The sequence below is a fragment of the Lolium perenne genome, chromosome 5 (genome assembly GCF_019359855.2).
Source record: "Lolium perenne isolate Kyuss_39 chromosome 5, Kyuss_2.0, whole genome shotgun sequence".
NCBI lineage: Eukaryota > Viridiplantae > Streptophyta > Magnoliopsida > Poales > Poaceae > Lolium > Lolium perenne.
The window spans coordinates 201,270,023-201,292,307 of record NC_067248.2 but is presented as its reverse complement, the minus strand read 5'-3'; the positions used below and the strand labels follow the sequence as shown (position 1 = coordinate 201,292,307).

Genomic DNA, 22,285 nt, shown 5'->3' with positions numbered 1-22,285 from the left:
CCGAAATCGCCTCTAGGCTAGGGTGATTGTGGAGTGTGTGAAGCTCAGCTGCTGCCAATATTGTTCTAACCTGGAAATACTTGGGTAGTTCCATGTTTAATTGAACTTTCAGTTATTGGATTTGGATCAGCTGGACTTAATTAGTGCACGGGGGTTCATGTTGTGATCACTAAATTAGGATATACAAAATATACCCAAACCGGAAAGGAAAATACTTAGATAAATTGAGTTGGCTTCTCAGCATGTGCAGGTGCAGACCCGTGTTATCCGGAGCCGGCGGCCGCACATTCTAACGTTTGAGACAATTTGGGGCTGCGATGGGAGATATCAGGGATTACACATCCCGTGCCACAATTTGAATAAATATAGGGACTAGCCTGCAAATATTTGGTGGTGGGAGCGGAGAATCTGAAGCAACACAAATAGTTTTACACAGAAATATGAGATAATACTCATGAGTCATGAGCTCATACTCACAGCATCAATTTAGTAATACCTAGAGTTCTGCTTAATCTGTTTTGTCCATAGAACCACAGGTAAATGGAACGTTTCATTTCAAGTGCCTTACCAGTTGCTATCATCAAACATACAGTAACAGTGCCAGAATGCTAGAGAAGAGAGATCAGCAGTAAACAACAGTAGTCCTGGAGAACAGCATCAGGTCCCCCCAACTTACAATACTACGGAATTTGGCAGTTTGATGGAATTTTGCGGCATGCGGAAATGAAGAAACAGGCCAGTAGTAATTTGCATGTTTTTTCGGAACCACGAGCGCCAGATCACTAGCTCCTCACAACTTGCGTTAATTGCTAATCTGGCAATGCCTTACATCAAGCTAACGCGTTCAAAAGAGATACTGTAAATCTTAAATATATATATCGACAGCTAAATGAATAAAATAGTTGCAGGGATCAGTAGTTAATGCGCTCATCTAGTTGTTCATTCCATGCTTATCTGTCTCCTGCGGATTGAGCTCCCGCTGCGAGATAAAGAAGCTACTCCACTATGCCCACTCCCAGAATGCATGTACGCAAATGACAGTGGTTTTGCGTCCTGAACGGCAACTTCTCGACCTGGTGTTCCTACGTCTGGTGGGCTTCCTGTATCTGTGTATGAATCCAGGTTCGTGATAATGTGATTAGGTGGGCTTCCTGTATCTGTGTCTGAATCTGGTGGGCTGGCTGGGCTCTCAACTGTACCACCAACATTTGCCATTGCGGGCTCATCTTTAACTGGAGTATTAGAAGGACTATCGCTCTCGTGGAAGATCTTCAAGAGAATGGCAAGCCATGTGCGCCATGAACTATGACTGCTGTCACTGTTAAAATCATGTCGGTGAGTATAAACGGTGATGACAATGTGCAGGATTAGTGCCAGCATTGAAGATGCTCCAGTGATGATGAACAATCCCTTGAAGCTGTTAAGTGTAAGGCTGCTTGAAGTTTGGGAGTCATCTTTGTCGGGGCATGACGTAGGGCCATATAAATCTTTCTGCAGCTCATCCATGGTCCCATTTGATGCAAATTTCAGTATTCCCCTCGAGATATCAGATGTGAGTGGAGAGCCTCGAGTGAATGCCTGTAGAAGTAGCACAAAAATGAGGATCGGAGAAGGTGTCAGGGGTGAAATACAAGCTGGCATACTGCTCAGATGATTATATTACAATTTCTACTGGCACAAAATATAGCTGGGGAAGTTACATAGGTCATTCATGCAAGCCCTTCGACTGATCATAATGGTGGCTTTCAAAATGGTTGACGGTCTTACTAAAATGAAAACTCAATGAACTTCATACAATTCAGTGTACTACAAAGAGAAAGTTAAAGCAAACTAGATGAAAGCCTTATCAAGTTATTCCAACACTTCAAGAAGAAAGCAAGCCTTATATTTCGTTTTAAAAAAAGGAAGCCCCATATCTCCCAATAGAAAACCTATAATATAACAGCACTTTCCGCAGAACATGATCATGCATTTTACGCTCTTTGAAAAATGCAATTCAAAGAATGGCAGGAACTATAATGTTAACCAAAACTGTAATTGATTGAGCACTAAGATTTAGGATGCCAGAAATATGCTACTGTAAAAAACCCCGGAAAGATGGTACTCACATAACCAAATCCATCAAACTTGTAGGTTGGTCCAACCATAGTGTAGTCTCGGCAATACTTTTTAAGGAACACCTTAAGGTATGGTATCTCATCAACAATGACGGCAACTCTCCCAGATGATAAGGCCTCATTGTATTCCTCAGGGGAATCGAAAGGAATCACCTTTGATTCATCAATTTTCAACCTTTTCAAAAGCATGGGCAAGAAAGAATCGTTGAGGTAGCCAACATAGCTCCCGTTCCTGATAATTTCTTCCAGATTGGTGACTGTTGGCTGAAGTTGTTCCACTGTGAGAATTGAGCTTAAACTTGCAGTGTAACTCTGCTGCACTATCAGCACCACGAAAAGCCAAACAACAACTACAATTCTTGATAAGTTGTTCACGATCTTCTCCCTATGAGCAAACACAAGAGTTGAGAAGGAGAAGTACAAGACAGATCCAATCTGACTTGCTGGGGGGCCTCTGAAGTCTTGATTTGTTCTATGCTCAATACACCAGACTACAAAACCTGTGAAGAAAAAGAAGGCCCCAGTTCCTAACCATAGGTCGGTGGTCAAAGGCTTAAGGAATGTCCATGCAGTCTTCTTTCTCCGGTCCAGGACCGGAACCAGCATGCGCACCCCTGACTCTGTGTAAGGAAGAGTGAAGTCCACATATAAAGAACGATTGGCCAAGATTGTTATATCACCTGCCACTGCATCATATTCCTGCTAGTAACAAATTTAAAGTGAGTTCAGAAACTTCCGAGCACGGGCTATACTGCTTAACAAGGCTATGGTGCCCATATAACTGTACAGATATGTTAGTTAGTTGGGTATCATGCAAAGGTATTTTCCCACAAATTAGGAAGGGTAAATTTTTTTAGAACACAACAAAAGGGAATTGTACACTTCTGATGTTAGGAGCTGATAACTAAGTACTAAAATCGTTATTAATATTTGGGAGACTGCCTGCGGCTTGGGGGTAATCCAGGGGTATATATGATGCCCCCCCACGGGGGCCTCACAGCGTTCCACAATAGAAACTTGGCATCCGACTCGTAGGGAGCCTGCCCGCGCCGTTCGATCTGGGAACCAGCCCCGCGTCGATCCGGACCGCTCGTGTGCCGAACAAAACCAAAACCGACAAAAACCTAGCCCTAAGGCCCAATCGGCTGGCCTCCTCCTCCCCCAATCGCACCTCGTCCCGCTGCCGCTGCCGACGGAAGGTCGTCGACCCAGACCGCGCCTCATCCTTGTCGTGTTTTCCGTGGTGGTCTTCTCCATCGAGACAGCAAGCGAGGAGGTCGAGGAGGAAGCCCTCCATGGTGCCGCCGGTGCCCTCCATGGGCAGCCGGTGCTGGAGACGACGGCGAGGTTTGGCAGCAGTAGGGCACTTCGTTCCTCCCCCGAGCTGCTCGGCATGGAGTCCGCGGTCGAGCCCCTCTCCTTCATCATCTTCTTCGCGTGCGGCAGCCGGCGGAGCTCCACCTCCTTCCTGCCGGCTCCACCTGATGATTTCGGCCAGCGAAGAAGCCATAGAGCTCCTTTGTGGTGGATTCGGTTGAGGTGTGATTGTGGTTGTTGACCCATGCAGTTTTGATTTGTTTGGCTCCGTATTAGGTCCCTCCTATTTGATTTCTATCTCCTGAGATTCCGTCTTCTTGTTCTTTTCCTCTACTTCCTATCTGGAAGCGTTTTAGGTCTCTGATCTTTTTCTTTTCGATCTCTGTTTATCTCACCGTTTCTTCCATTTTTTTGCAGATCATTGTCTTCCTGTAGATTACCGGCTTGGGTGGAGTTCAAGAGAGTGGTACTGCTATAGCACCAATGCTACAAGTTGGGATGACATTTCTCTGAAATCATGATGGCAACACTCGGTTCAGCTATTCACAAAGGTTTAATTTTGTAACACTGACTTTTCCTCAAATTATTTGTTGTTGTTTTGGTGGTGAGTAGACTGAAGGTAGAAATTCTCTAGCTTATCCAGATGGATTTTTTTGCACGAGTTGTTGATACTTGTAGCTTGTTACAAAATACAGATCCGAATCTGACCAAGATATGACTTTTTCTAACTTCCATAATGTGTTTTGTGGAATCAAATCACTTGTTCTTTAAAATGATAACACATCCCACCAATTTTACTATTGTGTATGCTTCTTTTTCGGGATAATTGATGTTTTAGATTGAATTTTTTTGTGATTTTCAGCCGCACACGTTGAAGAGTTACCTTGTTCAGGTCCCGCTTGCTGGCATCTCCGGCTACCGACGGAGCTATTGAGGCCTTATCAAAACCTATTAATATTTTCTCAAGAGGAACTTGCAGAACTCCGCTCTCTCTTCGTCAGTAGCTTGCAACATCAATAATCTGAATTTTCAGCCATACTGTTTTATCTCATGATGATGCATGTTTCAGATTCAGGAAAACAGGTTGAGTTTTAATTTTTTGAGAGAAAGATCAAAATGTTAGCGTGTATATCAGGTGAGGCAAGTTTATTAGGCAATATGTGCATTGCACCGAGCTTTTGACAGAGAGATCAAAACTTTAGTGCGTATACCAGGTGAAGTTTATTATGCCATAAGTACATTGCACATAGCACAACTGTCCTCTTCCTTCACAGATTGGGTATGTACTCCAATTTATTGAGCAGGCATTAGGTGGATTATATCTGTACATATGTAAAAGACATCATCAGTTGTACTTACTGTGTATTCAGCTTTTCTTCATGGCTGTAAGATTTTTTTATTTTGCCCATGGTGTTGTTTGGGACTTTTGGTGCCCAGAGCAGCCCGTTCACTTGAGGCTTGCATAATAATGTGTGTACTAGGTCAGATGCTAACTAAGTAAATGTGCTGTCATAACTTGTGGTGTCTATTTTTTTTTGGGTTTGCAATTTATGAAGTTCCAGGGGTTACACATTACTTGGTAATAGAACTCCAAATGCCCAGGTTCACATGCAACTTTATTTCGGCAAAGGGCTGATTCCTTTACTCCTCTCTTGGTTTATATGATTCTTTCTATTGGTTTTTGATCTGTACGGAAGCATAAGGCATAGATCTTATGCTTTTTACTATATTGTGGTTGCACATTGCCACTAACCTCCTCAGCTGTTTGGATCTAATTATATATTTATATGTTTGTTTTCTGGTACAACCTCTGAACTACGCAATGGTTTTACCCATGTACATGTTCATGTTATTGCTCACATATTCTGTAGTTTCGTGTAACTTATCCTAATTTCAACCTAGAGACATCGTTTTGTTAAACTAAGAAATGTATTATCATGCTGGCATTTAATTTTTATCGCTATTATGTAAAAAATGTACATTGACACAGGGTTTCACGGGGTCGTGCGCCAAGGCGCAGGTAATTGCTAATTGAGAGATAAGTCTGACGAGGCCTTGACTCTAATGTTACTTTTTTAAGCTGCCAAGTAGGTTTCTCCACTGCAATTCCTAGATGTTTTGTTTATACAGATTTCGAATGAATAGTTGATGAAAATCCGAGGGTACAAATGTAACTGATTTAGAGACTTTTAAATTTGGCTTTATGCTTGGTTGCAGTAGACGATTTGGATGGAAAGGATTGGGACTAGAGGATGTCCTTTGCTAGGGAAATTCGTACATGGTTCTGCAAGTTATTTTGTCACCCCTGTGTACCTTGCATTGATTTAAGTTAATCCTTCTCGTGGTAGTAATTCTGATTAGTCGATTCACACTTAATCCCTGCACTCTTTGAACTCTAATTTGTACAATTTTTCGTGTCTATTAGTGCTTATTCAAGATACTATCCTGTACGAAACATAACATAGCAGCAATGCAAATCTTGGTGAAAGATCTGTCATCTCGGGGATCGCAATGGATTGCTATTGTGTGTGTTTCAGGAGTCTGGGGGAACAGTGATGAAGCACAGAGTGTATATGAATTGGGCACTATCCTGTAGGAAACATAACATAGCAGCAATGCAAATCTTGGTGAAATATCTGTCATCTCGGGGATCACGATGGAATTGCTATTGTGTGTGTTTCAGGAGTCTGGGGGAACAATGATTAAGCACAAAGTGTATATGAATTGGGCTTCATTGCTCGTTGACCAACTGGCACTATTAATCTGCTCTTCCTTTTATTTCTCTTTGATTTTTTTCCTGCACTCACCTGCTTCATTCTTCTTCAAATCCATTGCAGGTATCATGTACATTATGTCCCATGCATTTAACTGGATTATTGCAATGATTTGAGTGGCTCAAAGTCCCTAGATATTAAAGGAATTACTGTGTGCAGCCATCTGCCTCCTCTACTACAGCAACATGTCAAATGTCTCACTCACCTGCTCCATTCTTCTTCAAATCCATTGCAGGTATCATGTACATTATGTCCCATTCATTTAACTGGATTATTGCAATGATTTGAGTGGCTCAAAGTCCCTAGATATTAAAGGAATTACTGTGTGCAGCCATCTGCCTCCTCTACTACAGCAACATGTCAAATGTCTTCGCGGCAACCCGTTCGAAAAGGCTGCTCCAGCCTCTTCCTTTTCCCTGGTTGCTATTTCTTCATGGCTTGGGATTGAAGGTTGGTTTTATTTTCTTGATTTTGTATTCATCAGAGTTACTTGTTGTGCCCTTTGCATTTGGGCTTATGGGGTTAGCATTTTTGGTTGATATATTGGTTTGCTTGCTTCAGGGACGAGAGATGTCAGAGTTGGAGCAGATGTTTGAGCAGCGGTGCAGCTTCTCTCCATCTTTAGGTGAGGGCTTAGGTTGTACGAGTAGTTTATTACTTCAAGTAAATAGTAGTGTGGTTTGGCTCTCCATAATTTTTTATGTTACAATGTGGACAAATCAAAGTAAAAAAATGTAGGATTGGGTATGAATCATCATTTGGATTGGAAATGGAACTGGAGAACATATGCTATTTATCTTTTATATAACATAATTTGGTTCAGCCCTGTGTTTTTTGGCTATAGCAGTACCACGTGTTCATGAGGGTGCCGGTGTTTAAATAAGGTCGCAGTATTTGATCTCAAAAGAAATCAGTATTACATGTTCTGGTTCCGTGGAGTGATATCCTGTTTCTTGTATAGAACAGAATTAGGGTGATTGAATTTCTATCATACCGTCTCTTTATCATAAAAATAAAACTATTTGCTGGCCATCTCTCTGCATATATATTTATCCATGAAGATACACTTTATTAGGTTACATTATTTAGATGCATGAACTTTCTAGCATACACGAAGTTAAAAGTTGTGCAATATTTATGACTGATTCTTGTGTAATGGTTCTTAACTTCACTTGTATAGAGATGGGAAAGAGAAAATAAGGTATTGACATGCACTTATTTAACCTAGAAACATGCAGATACAGATAGCTAATGAATCAAGGGAAGTTATTTTATTACTTTATTCAACAGATATTACAGTTAATTATCTTGGTAATATACTTTGGTTCCTAAGTCCTAAGTATTCCTTTTCTGGAAATATTAGAAGGTCGATGCGGATCGGTAGTGAGATCCAGGCTGCTCGATTTTCTTCACGGACATGGACAAGCTTCCTCTGGTAATATCAGGTCTTATAGAACACCTCTAGCATCAATACGACTGTCTTCTCCATCACCTTAGCATTTCATACCCTTTATATAATAATGTTTATTGATGAAACGGTAAAACCTTTCGCATGATCAGGTTTAATTTAGGGATTAATACTCCAATCAATCTGATATAATGTGGATCTTTAAAACATTACCTTTTCATTGAATGCTCTTGTAGCGACTTAAAATTTTTTTGTCTCCTTGTCCTCATCCAAAAGAAAATTTGAGCCTGATAAAAGGCATTGACCAACATGGCCAATTTAAGATGCTCGGCCTAGAATGCCTTTGTCATGCAAACAACAATCTATTTTCGTTTTTATGAGTGACATAGAGCAGGGCGCAGGTGCCTTCAACTTTGCACCCCCTTGTGCTGTTTGAATTTGCTGCTCCTTTCCTCCATGAATCTATGCATGCTAAATATTTTTTTTATCAACATTTGTTATTTATAGTATTTTGAATCTTCCTTGCCATGCATTGTTGCATCAAGGAGTAGTATATGATAATATATATAATTGTTCAAGATTATTTGTGCCAACTCTGCACTGAGATATATTGTATGATTTAACTTTTAGTTGGAGAATAGGAGATAGGAGGCAGGTCTATGGGTGAATTCCGAAGAACATGTATCTGGTGAGCCTGATGCTATGGATGTATAAGGGATTTTTTTGTACAACTCATTGTCACTATGCTTTCCTATTCTCATAGACTATGGTCACTTATCACACATTGATTCCTATGATTAGCTCACAGAGAACTTTCTTTAATTCATCATGTTTTTTGAGGTAAAGCTGCAACTTTATATACCGGTTTAGTATCCATGGTAATCCGTCCATATATTTTATATAAACGAGCATCTATTTTCTAATTTCAAAATCCATGCTCAATGCAGGCAACATCAGTTGACATGATGAACCTTTGTAGTTCAACATTAGGACTGAAAGCTATGAATGGGTACTTCAATTTGTAATCTGTTAGGACCATTGCTTAGACTCTTATCCCAATGAGTTTGAATCATTCTTTATTATCCTGCTGATATGTTGTTGCCTGAAATATATAATCCTTTGTTTTTTTTGTATTTCTTCAGCAAATATGCATTTACATCTGAATTTGTGCAATGTCCCTAATCTGTTAAAGGTGTTATAGTGCGCATTCGCGTGAGAATTGTGCAACTTATCTGAAAGTTAAGATTGCTTCTGCAGTTAAGAGTTGCATGAATATGGCCTGGGGGACAGGTTCATTTTCATGTGAAGAATCTTCCGTATTCCATCGCCATCTCTAGGAGGAGTTCCAGGCGGGTTGTCCTCCTGTTGATAAGGTTGTGTGTGTGCTCGATCCGAGGTCTCTCTCTCTCTCTCTTTCTCTCTCTCTCTCTCTCTCTCTCTCTCTCTCTCTCTCTCTCTCTCTCACACACACACACACACACACACACACATAGTTCTGATCCATATTTTCTGCTCCTCTATACATTGTACAAACAATTGATATAGCATCAAATTTATGTGATTACTAGGTTTGTTTGTTAATTCTGGAGCTTTTGTAATTCTCAAAAAAATATTGTGTTAATTCTTACCTGATGGCTTTAATAAGAAAAGAGGTAAAATTTAACAGCTATCGACCTATCATTGCCGATCGCTTTTGCCACTTTGCTGTCACAACTCATCATGTAGACCTGCACTAAAAAGGCATGTACTCAAAGCCTTGTGAGAAAACAGTCAACAGAAGTTATGCACTCTGGCCAATCTTTCAGGGTGGATCCTTTTTTACATCCTATACTTTTTTATTATTTTCTTCCTATTTATTGATGTTTGCTATTGTGTTTTTTAAATATGCAAGATTAACATTTTGTTTTCATCATCTACCAAGGAAAAGAGCATCTTAACAACTAAGTACCTCGGAATAACATCAGTGACGTCACCCATTTTAGGCAATGACATGTAACCCATGCTTTATGTAATTATGTTGGATATTTCCTCAGTTTCTTTGACCATGTATAAAACCTGTGTTCTGAGTGCTGTTGTTTAATTCTTGCACGTGTGGTTACTCTACCTCTTCTTATGATTATAATTTTTCTTGCAATATTTTTCTACTTCTGTGCAAGCCTGTTATAAAATTTAATTTACTACAGCGTGATTAACTTCGATGTTTTAAAATTTTGAAACCTTAATTTATTAGCTAAATTAACTAGCGAGACGATTCTTTAAAGCATATGGGGAAGGGAAATTTTACCACATATTTTTATCGGGGTCTCCATTTATAGCTTCATGCACGTGTAAGGTAAATCCATTTTCTTTCTCCCTTAGTCTGCGAACTATGAGCAGTATATCTGTTTGTGACGATGCAGAAAGCGTAGATCTTATGCTTTCTTATTTACTGTGCTTGCACACTGTCACTAAATTTCTTGGCCTTTTGCATCTATTTATATATTTAAATTCCTTGATCTTTTGCATCTATTTATATATTTATATGTTTGTTTTCCTCTACAACTCGTGAACTACGCAAGTAGTTTTTTTCCATGTAATCCATGGGATTTCTCATCTATTTTGGTACACTTGCTTTGCTGCTGTCTGTTTTGTGAAATATGGGAAATGTGTTATCATATTGGTAGCTAATTTTAATCGATGTTATACAAAATTTACATCGGCACGAGCTCCACGGGACCGTGCGCCAAGGCGCACATCTAAATCTAGTAAGATAGAACCGCCACTACTAAAGTGCAGATAAGCTAAAAATGCAAACAATTAAGTTCAATCCACTAAAGAAAAGTCAACAAAATCCCCTAAAATCTTAAAGTGACAATTTTACAAAAAGAGGAATATAATCATAAGCAAAATTAAAACTATAAATTGTTGAACATAGACTTTTTGTGTGTGTACACAGATTAAACAATCTCATAGTACAAAAAAACTGCATACTGAAGATCAGTTAAATAACTACAAACTGCTTGCTTTGTATACTTGAGAAGAAAACAAGGAAAGCTTAGCCGACTCATACCTCAAGATAAACACTGTAAACTAGGTCGTCATAGGTTCCTTTACTATGTCCTGTCTCGTCTCTGAACTGCACATAGTTACGGGGTACATCATAGGGCAATGATTGAACTACCGCCTCAAACACATCGATGCAGAAACCCATAGCTTTGCCATTTTCAAATCTTACAAATTCATCAAATCCAGCCTTCACAGGTACAGCAATTTGGAGAGTTTTATTCACTGGAAATAGCCAACCTCTAGGTGCAGCTTTATTATATCCTGGCCATATGATGGTGTCAAGATCAACCTTTGTATTTAGGCTACCAGAGATGCCAGATCTCGGAGTCCAGAAGCCAACCAATCTTCTCTTCTGATCAACAATGTTGATTATCGTGTAATTTACTGATACTAACTGCATATCTTTGATCTGAAATTTCCCACTCATACCCGAAAAATTGACCTTCAGGAGTGCATCTCGCAGTTTTTCAGCACCCTCTGAAGTATCTATTCTGTCAAAGTCAGTGGACCCGTTGTTTCTTACAGACGGCTGGAAGTCTGCATTCACATATCCAGCCTTCTCTGCTGCTAATGCTATTGCCCATATGGTATCATAAGCATAGAGGCCAGACACTGTGGGCTCACTTAATGAGGTGCCTCGATTTTCTGATCGGTACTTGTTGCGCCATCTCTGTCTAAAGTTTTGAACTTCCACAGTATCTTGAACATGAGGTTTGACCCCAAGGACTCCTTGCATCACATCAAGAGCAGGAGACCCAACCACATCAAAGATATCTGTCAAGCCATACGCGGTAATCCAGACATAGCCCTGGCCCATCATTCCCTCATCCTTAGCGAGATTGAAAAACTTGAGGGCTAATGCATGCGACATACGCACAACAAACACAGTTGTCCAATTGAGTTTTAAGTTTGAGATAGCTCTCCTCATATCATCCCCTGTATCTGAAGGATGGATCTTACACCTGTAGGAAACACGAGTGTCTACTTGTCTGAGCGCGTCAACAAGGTCAGGTATGAATCTGGTATTGGAATCGTCATCCTCAAAGACAGGCACAACTTCCCTCCAATTGTGTTTCTCAACAAGTGAGGCGATAGCTTCTGCTTGGGAGGAATCATTCCATGCCGTCCGGATGAAGTATGGATTTTGTCCGAACTGAGACGGACAATCTGCAGAGAATGAAATGACTGGAACTGTTGATTTCTTCCCAAGCTCCGCAATAAATTTAGCCTGACTTGACGTCTGCGGTCCAACAATGGCTTGCACTCCGACATTTTTCAGTAGATCAAGACCTGTAATTCTTATACTACTTAGGGAGAGATTTTACAGCAAATTAAGGCGTACTATCAAACAAGTGCAAGGAAAACATACGTATCAATACTGAAACTTGCAATGTGCCTAATTCATAACACATATATATTGATTTAAAATACATCCGAATACGCAACGCCAGATTTACCCTCAAAAAATAAATAACTAATTACTCTTACATGTTCAAGACTGGAGAACTTGTACACCACGTTTTGGTTGATGGCTCTAGCTTTTTAAATGTCCATAAATCAGGAAAGCGCCAGCTCGAATACTTCATTTCCAAATCTAACTTATCCTTGGCATGGGTTATCACGAGTTGAGGACAAGTCTTCTAGTTGGGGTTCGATGGCTAAGGCGTACCTTGTCTCTATTCCGTGGAGCGCGACACAATGGTATCGCGACAAGCAAGTCAATGAGGCGAGGACGAGCCGGGGCGCAGCGCAGCGCCGACCGCCGGCGGGATGGGAAGGGAATAAGGCAACCGCACCGCCGCCGCCGCCGCCGCCGCTGGACGGCATTGATTCGCCGTTCATGGTCAGATGGGCCAAACCGGTCTCGTGAGAAGAGAAAGAGGAGAGTAATCTACGTTGTTCAATGCGACAACGCCCAACTCGGCCCACTAAGAAGATTCCGCCTTATGTTTCAGCAACGCCACAGAAAAGAAAAGAAATAGTAGCTCTACTCTACAGCTTCCATGTTTCTCGGGTTGAGAGGCGCCGTGTAGGTACCTGCGGCCGCGGCGTCGATGGGGTCGGGCCCGGTGTCCCTGAGGTGGAGCTTCAGCCTAGTTCTGTAGCCGGCGTGGCGAGGGTCAGCATAGAACTCGTCCAGAGCCAGCTCGATGGACGTCCAGCTGATGTTCCCCACCCATGTCGTCCTGTCCAAGATCACGCCCACGTCCACCACTACCTGCGCCGCGGCACCGGAGGCGCCAGCGGCGAGAAGCAGCAGCAGGAGGAGGAGACCGCTGTGGCGCTGGAGAAGCGGCGCTGCTCCCATGGATGCGTGGAGAAGTGGCAGTAGCTCTGTTGACGAAGCTCTGCTATTGCTTTCTTGCGGATGCCTTTACATGCACACGCCAGCCAATTCGCTTCGTCGAGACCTTGACCGGCATTCGTCTCTCCGAACTCACACCCAATCGATTGCAAGTTTGATTGATAACGAAAAGTATTAAGAGGACCAATTGGCACCGGCCGTGAAATTCTCCACTCCAGGGTATACTTGCGGTACTCTTTCTTCGTTGAGAAGATAGCGTGGTCAACTTAATCAGCAAACCCATGCCGGCCGCGCTGCAGCAACGTGCAATCGTGGCTCTTTCTGCGACACAAGCTAGCTACTGGTAGGAGGCTTGAAGTAAAGAAAACCAAATGCTCCAGAAATCAGATCATGTTGCCATGCCAGCAGGCGTTAGCCCCGCGCGTGTGGACGGTGTGGGGTCAAAGTTGCTGACCGATGACCACACACACCAATGGTCAGTTGGTCACCCTCGCCGGATGATTGCCAGATCGATCGACATGGTTGGCTGAATTTTCTGCAGCAGCAGTAGCAGCAATCCACAATGAGAACTCAATACAATTCAGTAACCAGCCAAAGGTAAGCTCGATAATGAGGCGGGAATTAATGGTCACTGATCGAGAATTTCAGAGCAGGGCATCGATGGGTAGATCTCTAGGCTCGGTCTCGCAGTCTCAGTTGTCCATGGATTTTGCACTCATTCTGGCCTCCGTCGACCGGGAAGAACGGTCAACAGTTGATTTCACCTAATCGCGTGCCAACGCACAAGAAATGGATTATAGTTTTTTCGTTGGTACCAATCAAAATGGACCGCATTTGCCTATTTGGGCTGTCAGTTTTCATGAAGCTAGGATTCTGTTTTGACTGAACTCACTATGCAGATCTAAGAAATAATAATATTATTGCAATGTAACGATGAGACGCATTGCCCTTAAATTAGTGACTTTTTCTATTCATTCAGAGGACGTGCTCTAGGAAGACTTCCCACACAGAGTTTTACGGAAGCCCGTCCCAGAATGCAGTGTTTTGAAGTTGCGTCTGTTGAAATATTATGTCCACTTTTAGTGGTCCATATTTGATTTCAGATTTACTATAAATCTCAAAGCCCACATTGCAAAGGCACGTACAATACGGTGATGTCAGCCTTCGCTTAGAGATGTCACGTCAGATTTTTGCTTAGTTGAAGGAGAGAGAATGAAGAGAGAGAAGATTATCTTCCCTTAGCTAAGAGATCATCCCTTAGAAAATAAGGGAAGACTATTTTCTCAATTGTATCACATATGTCTTTCCTTAGCAACAAATTTTCTGCTAAAATATAATTATTTATATTAATTGCTAGAGATAGCTGTAAGAGATAATGCATTGTATGACTTATATCTAATGTCTTCTCTAGCTGATGCGGCGGGGTAAGGGAAGGCATGCCCACCATTGTACATGCCCTAACAACCTATGTGAGTTTGAGCCCAACTTGGTGGCCGCTCACTAGGGAGTGGCAAGAGGTGGGAAGTTTAGGGTATGTTTGGATCATGACCAACGGTTACCTTACCAAAATTTGGTGTTGATCGGTAATATAGGCCACCGTTTGGTTCATAGCCCACTTTCCTGAGCCACACCAAAATAATGGTCACCCAGTTCAGATTTCACGCCAACCGCTGGCGAAACAGGGGCGAGCAAATGGTTAGCCAAAATATTGGCACGCCCTTGATTTGGTTGGCCTGGACATGAACCAAACAGCCCCTTAGTCCCACATGGAAAGTTGGGAGGAAGTTAGACCACCTTATAAGGTGGGTTGCTCCACCACTAGTAAGTGAGTAAGAATAGGAGTGGTACATGCGCGCTCCTCCTCCTCGTCGCTCGTCTCGACTCGACACGACCCGACACGCGTCAACGTGGGCCTATATAATCTCTTGCGTGGCTACCGCAGAAACACATCTAATATACGAGTTAGGGTTTCCACCTTTTCTCTGCTTGCGCGGCCATCGTATCTTACTCCATCCCGCCCACCAGCGTGCACCGGCGAACAGGGGAGCAGGTCTCCGGAACCGCTCGCCTTTGCGATCCTGTACGGGAGTGGGCGAATTAGGTTTTTGGGAAGCGCTCTGCACGACTGCTCAAGTTCTTCATCACGGGTTGTCTTCCGTCCAAGTCGGGCGGTGCTGCCTACCGTCGTCTTCAACGCCGTCTACTTCGACCCGTCGTCCCCGTCGTTAACAACGTTGTCATCAATAACGTTACTGCTGCGACATCATCTTCTACACCGCCACCCCCACCAGATCGGTACGTGCGACATATCTCGATCTGTTTAGCGATGGATATTTTACCTTTTGCGCTGCTACTATTCATGATGATTAATGCATCTAGTATGTTCGAGTTTCACATGTTAGTAGTTGCTATCGTTATGTTCAATATTCTGGAATTAATCATGAAAATTGTGCCTAATTATCCAACAAACCAAAAATCTAATTGTAGGCAATTTTCTGAGTTAACAATGGCTGATTTTGCTGATGCACTGAGGCCGGATAAGTTTACCGGTGTGCACTTTAATAGTATTCGAAGTTAGTAATGTCTTACCTTAAGGAACTGAAATCATTACTTCATATAGAACTGAAATCCTAACGACTATAATTCACTAAGTTTTAGAATGCCTTGTTTAAGAGACAAGGTATGTTTTGTTTTGATTAGAACTCCATTATGGAATTCGGTTCTAAACTTAATTAAATATTTGAATTTCCCTTCTTTTTATTTACTTCTCTTATATGATGATCAATTCAACCTCTGATTGAAAAGATAGATCTTGGTTCTATTTCATCTCTTCAGCAAGTTTAGTAATAAGCATGATGGCTATATTGTTCTGATAGAGAGAAGAACTTATAATTAGCTTTTGAGGAAATTTCCAAACAGTACCAGAAAACGCACTAACCCCGTGGGTCAAAAACCGACAAGAAAAGAAGAAAAAACGACATAAAATATATTCCTGTGGGCCAACCATTAGAGAAGTGGTGGTTAACCCATATGGTTAGCACACAAGAAAGAAATTTGCACCAGATTTACATTGTTCTAGAGAACTATTATTCCTGTCGGCTGTGTATTGCACAAAACATTCAGGAAAATAATGAAACAAATGACAAAAAACATTTAAATGAACATATATGCCACCATTAATAGCTTAATCAATCACAGGGCTAATTTACACGTATAGTTTACATGCACATTTCCTCAAAAAAATTAAGACAACAGTCAAAGTTCGACCAACAACAGATGAGGCCATCTTGTTTTCCCCCAATGTTCTTGCTGAAAAAAATTCCTTCCAATGTCAGCACTACACATACTTATTGAATTTAAAAATAATGTCAAATATAAACAATTCTATAGCTTGCAATATGGAACTAGTGTATAGTACTGACAACTTTATAGGAATACCTTGTATACATCAAATTAGTGTGTAAGTAATTTACAGGAAACTGTACCTCACTTTCATTCTGCAACATCAAATTCATGTTGACTCTTTGTACTCGCAGTACAACTGTTCAATGTTTCGTCAATCCTAAGTCTAACGTAATGAGATAAAATCTAAGTTAAGGACAAACAAAAACCGTCAATCAACGCAACTAGAAGGACCCAGAAACCGTTTGTTTGGGCTTGTGCTTCTGCTTTTGCTGCTTTTAGGGTCTAAAAAGCAGCAACCCAAACAAACAACAAAAAATTGCAAAGTGCTTGTGAGAACCGCTAACAAGAAATACACAGCGAGGGGCGAAGCAGGTCGAGACCTGCTTCCCGAGCGTCCCCCTGCTTCCCGAGTGACCCGGTTCGAAAATACCCCTACCTCTTCGACAATATTACGGAAAAGTTGCCCTTCCATATAACAGGCCGGATCCTTGCAATTTTTCCCTAGCCCCGAGCCACCGACCAGCCCTGGGCGTTCTTTTCTCTTCTCCCCCTCTTGTTCCCTGGACAGAACAGAAGAGGAGATAGGGTTAGGGTTCCCGCCGCTGCCTCCTTCCCCGGTCGCCGCCACCGTCCCCGCCCGCCATCTCCTTCCCCGCCCGCCGCCTCCTTCCCCGGCCGCCGCCACCATCCCCGGCCGCCACCGCCGTTCCCGGCCGCCGTCTCCTTCCCCGGCCACCGCCGCCTTCCCCGGCCGCCTCCGTCCCCGTCGTCCTCAAGGTCGCACCGGCGTCCCGTTCGTCCTCAAGGTCTGTTGCCAGAGATAGCAGGTCGAGGCGCCACCGTCTTGTCGTCTTCAAGGTAGCGCCGCCGTCGTCCTCCACAAGGTCGCGCCGCCCCCGTCCTCCCCGAGCTCGGCCGGCCAGCATCCTCTCCAAGCGGCAAGGTGAGGCAAGCCCCCGTCCTCAATTGTTTGATCTACACTTCTATGGATGCGATATTGATGAGAACTACATGCCTCCGGGGCATGTTAGTTCCACATCCGGAGGCAATGTAGGCGACAATTTAGAAGGGGATCATGTTACCATGAACAACACTCGTGACAACATAGCTAATGCTTTGTTCGCAGCAAGTGGAGGTGTCTAGACATTAGAACACTTCTATCTCTTTTGGGTACATGTGAAGAAGTGAAAAACTTGTTGCTCTTTTGGGTTGATGAGACGTGTCTTGTAATATAAATGTCACAACACTCTCGTATTATCTTGAATATATGTAATGTTTTATATTTAATATGAACAAGTCTCTGTTGCCTGCCAAAACCCACCGGCGAGTAGTGGTTAAGCAACACGAAGAGCCGGGAGACTCCCAAGACTGCTAAGTGGGCCCTGGTGCCTCGCGTCGTCCCGCAAAGTCCCAGCACATGTCCTGGCGGTTGCAAGGGCGTGCCACCTGACCTATACCTGATCAGGAAGGTGTTGGATTGCTTCAACTAGTCTCCTGCATGGTAGACACGTAAACATTAAATACGAGCCCGATCGGCTCTCAGGTTGCCCTGTGGATCGGCTCAAGGAGCCGATCGCCCCATGGTTCACGTTGGATTTACGATGACATGGGGATCCTGCTTGATCAAAACAAAGCTAAACCAATCTACGACGGTTTAGGGTTTTCACCGCATAATCGGAACATCCTACGCATAGTTGGGCCTAGCAGATACGAAAGATGATGGAAACTATTCCTAAAAGAGGCCTAAAAACCAACGTTAAGTCAATTCCCGGAACATCCCTTATAGGAACGGTGAAACAACACCTCACGCACTACCGGATCATCCAACCCCAGCATAAGGCCTAATCATGCAGATATTAAACTAATCCTTGGAACAAGGAGCAACTATAACAGATCGGATCTACTAAGTAACGAACAAGCAAGGTGCTGCCCTTACACCTAGATAGGTGTAAGGGCAGCTAGATATCGAGGGACGGCATTGCTAAGAAAATATGCATAAGAAAAGCATCAATGCAAGCCCCAAAACATCTACGGTAAATAGTGTTACTCGCCATCAACAACGCTTCAGCACGAGTAACACAAGGTAACGAATAAACGTATACTGCCTAGATCGCAAGATGCGATCTAGGCAGCATGATGCTTACCCGGAAGAAACCCTCGAAATAAGGGGTGGCGATGCGCCTGGTTTGTGTTTGTTGTGAACGTGATTGTCCTCCTTTCTCAATAACCCTAGATACATATTTATAGTCCGTAGACTTTCTAACGTGGGAGTAATCCCAACCGTGCACGAGCCAAATTCTAACTAACCGACACGTATCCTACTATATTTACAGATACACGGGCAAACTAGCCCAAACTTTGTATACAAGGCCGATTCATGTATATCTTCCGTGTATATTCTTCAAGCTCATCTTCATCTCGGCCCAACTCCAATGCGGTCAAATTCTGGCGATAACACATGCCCCCCTGGTTTTGGCAATAGTAATTCCAAAACCACTATGTTTTTTCCTTTCTTCGTCGTGTCAAATCGGGGCAGAACAGAACCGCCACAGTATCCCTTCATCATGATACCTTGCCTTCTCAACTTCTCCGCACGATTTGACGGTTTTGGCACCACATCCTCGGGAACCGCTGCAGCATTGAATCATCTCCACTATATCGCCTCTATTTTAACCGCATCCTGCAGTTCACTTCTTCATCCCCTTCGCATTAGCACTCCAAAAGCCCTCCTCTGCCACCATGTCTTCTTCCTCCTCTGCCTCGTCGGGTCTTTCCTTCCAGTCCTCCCCCTCCCGCGAGCCGACGCCGGAGTGGGACCCGAAGGAGGCCCACGAGGCCTACATTCGCCGCGCCATAGAAGACGGGGACGAGTCCAGCCACGACTTCTCCGTCTGGTCTGAGGACGACAAGTCCTCGACCGACGGGGAAAGTGACCTCCGCTTCCTTGCCGACGGGGAAACGGAGGAGGAGAGCGATGACGATCGCTTCTCCTGGGACGACTTCACCTCCTTCGAGGAGGAGGAGGAGGAGGCGGAGGAGGAGGACGACACCTCCTCCGATGAGCCGCCGGCCAAACGCTTCTGCCCCTGGCCGGGGAACCTCGACGACTTCGACAGCGATGACGACGCTGACGAGGAGGACGAGGACAACGAGGGCCCTGCCGGCGGCCGCGGCAGCAGCGACGACGAGCCAGCCGGGACTAGCGCCGAAAGCGGCGACGACGGCGATGACGAGGGTAGCGACGGCCCATAGATAGGATCCTTAGCATAGGATCAGTAGTAGTAGATGGGGCAATGTATCCCCTGGTACCTCCTTTTGAGAGCAATCAGCTCTTTATGTAAGGAATCCCGTTATCAATGAAGAATTTCCTTTAATTTGATTTTGCCGATTTCCTTTATGCTAATTTAGCCGATTTCCCCTCATACTGACTTTGCCGATTGTCAACTTGGTCAATGCTCAATGAGCCGATGGCAACGCATCGGTCCCTCACGATAAATTACGAGATAGGTCAATTTAGTCACCCCCTCAAACGGTAACCTGCAAACCTTGCTCAAATTTAGATCCCCAAATTTCTAATCGAATAGGTCCAGACCGCAGTCGCGCGAACCCTAGATCTTGGACACGCAAATCCAAACTCCGCAGCGAACCCAATGGCGGAATCATCCAGCGCCAACGCCACGGTCTCTGGCCTGAAGGTAATCCTTAACCGCCCCAAGTCACCTGAGCGTAATGTTAGATTTAACGGCAAAACTCCTGAATTAATGCCTGGTCTCATCATTAATTTTAGGTTTCAGACATTCTTCTGCCGCATCCTTCTCTTCCAAATTCCCTTTGCCTTGGTCCCCGTTCCACCGAAAATCCATCCAATTTGATTTCCTACGAGGCCAATAGGATTCCCTTCGTGAACCAAAACCTGGATCTAACCTCATGGGCCGACTGCTTACGAGCCTGGCCTAACCCTCCTGAGGACTGGGTTTCTTGGTACAATAGAGTAGCCAAAACTCACCAAGCCAAATGGGAAACCACAGGAATAGCCGATGCTCTGTCTTTGTCATTGTCTCCCCTTGAGAAACATGAAAATCTCCTGAAAACCATCGGCTACTTTTGGTCTGACGCGCTAAACTGCTTCATGTTTGGCCATGGCCCCATGACGCCAACCTTGCTGGACGTGGCCATGATCACTGGCCTAGACATTTCATCCCCCAGCCCCTCTGCTTTCATGTTGCCAAAGGTGCCATTCAAACTCTCCTCTAAGGAAGAGTGCACTAACTGGGGTGCCTATCTTAGACGCCACATGAAAACCAAGGGCCCTGTAACCGAGAAAGAACACACGGCCTTCTTGAACTTCTGGTTGGAGCATTTCATATTCTGTGGTCCTTCCCTCGCTCCCACCAAGAACTATCTCTCTTTGGCCTATGAACTTGCCAAAGGCACCCAACTTGGCATTGGCAAGCTGTTTCTGGGAGAAGTCTATCGATACCTCCAACTGATGTCTGTCAAACTATTCTCCCAAAAGACAGTTAAAACGGGAGGCCCCTGGTGGTTTATTCAGTTATGGGCTCAACTGTACTTCCAGAACCACATCCATAACTTCCCACCTTTGGCTACCTGCACCTTTCCAAACACCAACGGGAAGCCAATCCGCTGTACCAGCTACGGCCAAGCCTTGTACAGTCTTCCAGGAAGCAAACTGAACCCTAAGGGAGCATCAGGATGGTTCAGAACTTTTTACCAGGGCCTGGATGACCCTCTTTTCTTTCCTTATCAGGAGTCTGAAAATTTTGAAAACCCAGTCTCCTTCAGGTTAGACAGCTTTGCCGATGACGACAGCACTCGGCTATATTCCATCATGATCCGTCCCTCGCTTCCTCCCGCTGGCATGAGCACCTCAAACAGGATCATAAAACCTGGTTATGAATCTTACCAGCCGGTCGTAGTAGGCCGGCAATTCGGTCTTGGGCAGGTGTCTCCTCACCTCTTTCTCCACCATCTAACTGAGAGCAGGGCTGACTTGCCTGATGTTATCACCAGTCAAAGATGTTACTCCTTTTTTGATGCTCTAGTCATCCCAATCCCTCACAATCTATCCGTCATCTCTTCGACTGATGACTTTGAGATCTGGTGGATAATGTGGAAGACCCATGCCTTCAGGAGAGCCCTAGGACCGTTGCTGAAACAACTTGACGCTGAAGCTGATACTTCTGCAGAACAGGTACCACTTGCTCGCAAATTTCCTTGCGATAGTTTCCAGTGATGCTTTATAACCCTGCTCTGTTTCTTTGCAGCAACAAGATGGCCCAGAGCCTGTCAATGATGATGGATCCCCCTTCAAATTCCTCCCACCAGCTCCAGTAGTCCTCTTCTGCAAGAACTCACCACCTTTTAAAAAGGTTGTGATGCAGAGCCAGCCGATTCCAATAAAATCGGCTCCCAAGAGTAAAGACTCTTCAGGGCCAGCTGCCCCCCGAGCCTCAGTCAGGGCGAGAACAGCAGTGAGAAAAGTAGCTGCCAGGAAAACTTTGAAGGGCAAAAACCCTGCGCCAGCTCCAGAAAGGTTATATGTAAGCTGTTCTATACCCCATCTTGTTCCATTCATCCTTCTAGGCTTTTATAGCATGTCAGTGTCCATTAATCCTGCTCTTGTAGACCTCTACTGAAGACAATACCAGCGAGGAGACACAGTCCAGCCGACGAGGCTCAAGCTCGGGCACCTCTGAGGACACCACCACGCAAAAACAGCCAGATGTGCCACCATCGGCTTCCAAGAAAAGGTCAGCCCCTGAACCTGCTGCCCTTCAAGCTCCCATCAAAACAGGGCAAGGAAGCTTACGCACAAAGAGTCAATGCACCAAGAGGGCTCGGAAGGATCAGCAAACCCCTTCCTCGAACCAAGAAGCTTCAAATGTAACGGCTC

The 22,285-nt window shown here is 44.0% G+C and overlaps 1 protein-coding gene and 1 long non-coding RNA gene across 3 annotated transcripts; one reads left to right on the top strand and one right to left on the bottom strand.

The window, feature by feature from the left end:
- Positions 1-409: 409 nt before the first annotated feature.
- Positions 410-13,277, bottom strand: LOC127301493 (glutamate receptor 2.9). 2 transcript variants are annotated; one of them, XM_051331750.2, is made up of 4 exons: positions 12,699-13,277; positions 10,666-11,951; positions 2,109-2,819; positions 410-1,578 (listed from the first exon to the last, which is right to left on the bottom strand). In XM_051331750.2, exons 1-4 carry the CDS (start codon positions 12,967-12,969, stop codon positions 940-942), a joined length of 2,907 nt encoding a protein of 968 aa, XP_051187710.1. In that variant the 5' UTR covers positions 12,970-13,277; the 3' UTR covers positions 410-939. The 2 variants fall into 2 exon arrangements, with proteins under 2 accessions (XP_051187710.1, XP_051187711.1); XM_051331751.2 differs by having other exon boundaries at positions 2,109-2,816; positions 12,699-13,275.
- On the top strand, positions 3,380-9,721 carry LOC127301494 (uncharacterized). Its single transcript, XR_011745437.1, has 8 exons — positions 3,380-3,656; positions 3,852-3,985; positions 4,297-4,713; positions 6,272-6,658; positions 6,770-6,833; positions 7,572-7,653; positions 8,247-8,304; positions 8,874-9,721. It is a non-coding gene; the product is annotated as an uncharacterized lncRNA (long non-coding RNA).
- Positions 13,278-22,285: the final 9,008 nt, after the last annotated feature.

Excerpts from the sequence above, each read along its gene's own strand:
- LOC127301493 (XM_051331750.2), bottom strand. The coding sequence starts at position 12,969 with ATGGGAGCAGCGCCGCTTCTCCAGCGCCACAGCGGTCTCCTCCTCCTG. Across the intron at positions 11,952-12,698 it reads CATCGACGCCGCGGCCGCAG|GTCTTGATCTACTGAAAAAT; the intron begins GTACCTACACGG and ends TAAGAATTACAG. Across the intron at positions 2,820-10,665 it reads TTTACAGTGTTTATCTTGAG|CAGGAATATGATGCAGTGGC; the intron begins GTATGAGTCGGC and ends ATTTGTTACTAG.